The 3042-nt window shown below is 31.7% G+C and overlaps 1 protein-coding gene across 1 annotated transcript; it reads right to left on the reverse strand.

Annotated features, from left to right (window-relative positions):
* Positions 1-1025: 1025 nt before the first annotated feature.
* Positions 1026-1738, reverse strand: LOC112459713 (putative gustatory receptor 28b). The gene is made up of 3 exons (XM_025023978.1): positions 1442-1738; positions 1215-1301; positions 1026-1155 (listed from the first exon to the last, which is right to left on the reverse strand). Exons 1-3 carry the CDS (start codon positions 1724-1726, stop codon positions 1060-1062), a joined length of 468 nt encoding a protein of 155 aa, XP_024879746.1. The 5' UTR covers positions 1727-1738; the 3' UTR covers positions 1026-1059.
* Positions 1739-3042: the final 1304 nt, after the last annotated feature.

The raw sequence follows: 3042 nt of genomic DNA on the forward strand, positions 1-3042 counted from the left end.
GAATCATGTTGACATATTTAAAGCAGGTGGCATTAATTGCACAATATCTATATAAATTTGTAACTCTTAAAAATTTACCAATTCCGTATTGCACATTTTTGTTGTGTATACAGGATGTTTCAGAATACTTTTTGTTCCACTTTGAGATTTAATATTTATAATAGAAATTTTCGTGCGCGTATGTATTATAGTAGTTCAATAAAGGAAGAATCAATGTACATCAATTTAATCAAAAATGTGCTGTCATTGATATTTATTTTTTGAATTTAATACAGAGTTAATCGTAATTACAAATAATTTTTTTGAGTGTACCAGAACAAAATACATTAACCACACTCAATTTTGGCATACTCACTAACGTACTGTTAAATTATATACGTATATTGTGAAAAACTTTACTATTGCAGGAGACAAAAAGCTGACGGATGTAATATTAATAAATTAAGTTATAATGTGAAAGCAATAATATTATCTCAATTAGACTTATTTCAACTAATTAGCTAGATGAAGATAAATTGATATATTTCTGATGAAATTAGCTAGTATAACGTACTTTACAAGAAAATATCTCAAAGTAATTGTTTTTTTTTTTTTTATTTCAACGGCAACATAAGGAAATAAGAAATCAAAAAGTGTTATTATTACCGTAAACACATTACGCTGCTCAAGGAGAATTTAAGCCTTTAAACAAATTATTTTTGCTAAATGAAACTCAAACGCGTAATTCCATATGCCATATGAGATTTTTTCACACAAGACGTATCACAATTGTTCAGAACTTTGATTCAACAAGAGAAACAAGATTTGTTTCTTTTTGATATATGTTGTTAAACATCAAAGTATAAGATATATGTGAGAGATTTTTCAAACGGCTCAAATTAAAACTTAAACGTACTTTAATGTGAGAATGTTAAATATTTTATTACACCATCGACTCTCACGCGCCTTTATTTTTAAAGGTTGGTGTACGCTTGGACGGTAAAGTACGACGATTGCTCTATTCAGGACCTCTGCAAAGCTATTGCAAATAATAATTGATTATATATAAAATTATATTATTCATGTACTATTGATTGAAGATTTTCCGTCGCAAGAATGTGAAATCATCCAGAATTGCAGCAAAATTAACATATATGTAGCGCTTGTACCCGCCATCTAAAAATACGATAAAATAATAAACATGTATTAATTAAAGCAAACTCTCGATTACTCACTGTAGCGAGAAACGATGCGTCTACATTAAGACCTTTGGCAGAAAATGTATTTTTGCAATGCAATGTTTGCAAAGAAAATAACTGCAACTGTAATGCAAAATTTACAGTTAAGTACAGAATAGAAAGATGTAAATAATATAAAATCAAGCAGATTTAACGTGTACAAACCACATTAGCATGCAATAGGCTATAAGAAAAATATACGAAATAAATTGCACTTTTATTACCTCATTTTTTATTTGCTCATTTCTGCTGATGTTAAGTACATCATGAATCGTGGTACGGATTTCTTGAGCCTGATTCTTGCCGGTCTCGCAAGCCCACACAAGTAACACCATTTTTATAATAAGGGCAGTTATTAAGAATATCATACCGAAATTATACGGCTGTTTATCGAAATATTTGAACAAACTATCATACCACTTCAAATGTGAATAGAATCCAAGTATGAATTGAGAATAGGTTATGATTATCGTAGCAAGAAGTTGCACACTAAAAATTATGTTTAACATTTTCACTGCGTTGCTAATCATCAGATGTTGCTTCTTCAGAGCCTTAAGGTTCATTATCAGAAATGCATTTCTCTGCTTGTAGTAGAACATCATGGAAACACATGATTTATTGTTTACTATAAATTCTTGCATGTGCAGAAGATTATTATTAATTTCCTTGAAACAGGCCTTTAATATACAAACACAGTTCATGTACAACATATCCATTACAAACATATGTAGATATGTGTACGATGAAAATATTAAATAGATAATATCGATGATGTGTACCACGGATGTATCGAAATATGTAAGAATTAACCCAATAAGATAAAATGAACCAAAGATATCTTTGGCGTGAATTAATCTGGATAACTTCTTGTACGACTCCGGAGGCAGTCTCGATGAGATCACCATTATGGTTCGCAGCAAGCGCATTCGTGGACCGTTCAAAACATGTGTGATGATTGCAGTAAAACCGAAGAATGTAAAGAAAGTTAAAGCTGTGAAATTTGTGGTTACGTCTCCGAAGTTGAAGCTTTTAGAAATGCCATGCTTATAAATAAATGTCAAGTTCAAAACACAGAAAACACAAACAATTACGGTCGACAGAATGTAACGTAGTTTTGAAGCTTCCAAAGTCGAAGCGTTGATCTTGTACGGGAATGTTCCAAGAATGCGGCAGAATGTGAAGCAGGGATACATCAAGGATTGAAAGTCCGTAGCGTGGAATAGCCACCATCTTTTCCGTGTTTTGCTTTTGGTTTCTCTTTGAAACGTTGACGACGAGCTGAGCATCATCGAAGTATTATGAAGAACAATAATTAAGTCATAGATTATAGTCTAAAGATTATTGAAGGTATAATATACACTTGTTTATATAGACTTTAGCATTTATGTAAACTTGGAAGAGCTATTATAAATATAATTGTTCCGTTAGCTTTTCAACGATGAGTTTGTTCACACTATGGACTTCTTGTTGTCATTTTGCACTAGGTGACTTTTAATTTGAAACTGAAAGGGGGTGTAACAAGTAGCGAAATAGAACCAAAGGGATCACGTGTTAGGCGTAAAGTAACCATGGCATTCTTCGATCGGCAATTATCTGAAATGCTACGTTTAAAATAATAATGTTGCTGTAGGACGCAACTCATTAAATGATATGTGTATTGCGCATATGTAACAGCGAGCGTCAGATCCATTAAGTTTGTATACATATGCATTAGAATTTTTAAAGATTTAATAATAACGATTATAACGATTATCTCCTTCTATGGAATTACATTATTCACTATTGATTGCAGATTTTCCATCGCAAGAAAGTGACATGATCCAGA

This window comes from Temnothorax curvispinosus, unplaced genomic scaffold, assembly GCF_003070985.1.
Source record: "Temnothorax curvispinosus isolate PA1 unplaced genomic scaffold, ASM307098v1 QBEX01010072.1, whole genome shotgun sequence".
Lineage (NCBI taxonomy): Eukaryota > Metazoa > Arthropoda > Insecta > Hymenoptera > Formicidae > Temnothorax > Temnothorax curvispinosus.

Coding starts and splice junctions, on each gene's coding strand:
- LOC112459713 (XM_025023978.1), bottom strand. CDS start 1,726: ATGTTAAACATAATTTTTAGTGTGCAACTTCTTGCTACGATAATCATA. Junction 1,302..1,441: donor ATGAGCAAATAAAAAATGAG/GTAATAAAAGTG, acceptor TTTGCATTACAG/TTGCAGTTATTTTCTTTGCA. Junction 1,156..1,214: donor ACGCATCGTTTCTCGCTACA/GTGAGTAATCGA, acceptor TCGTATTTTTAG/ATGGCGGGTACAAGCGCTAC.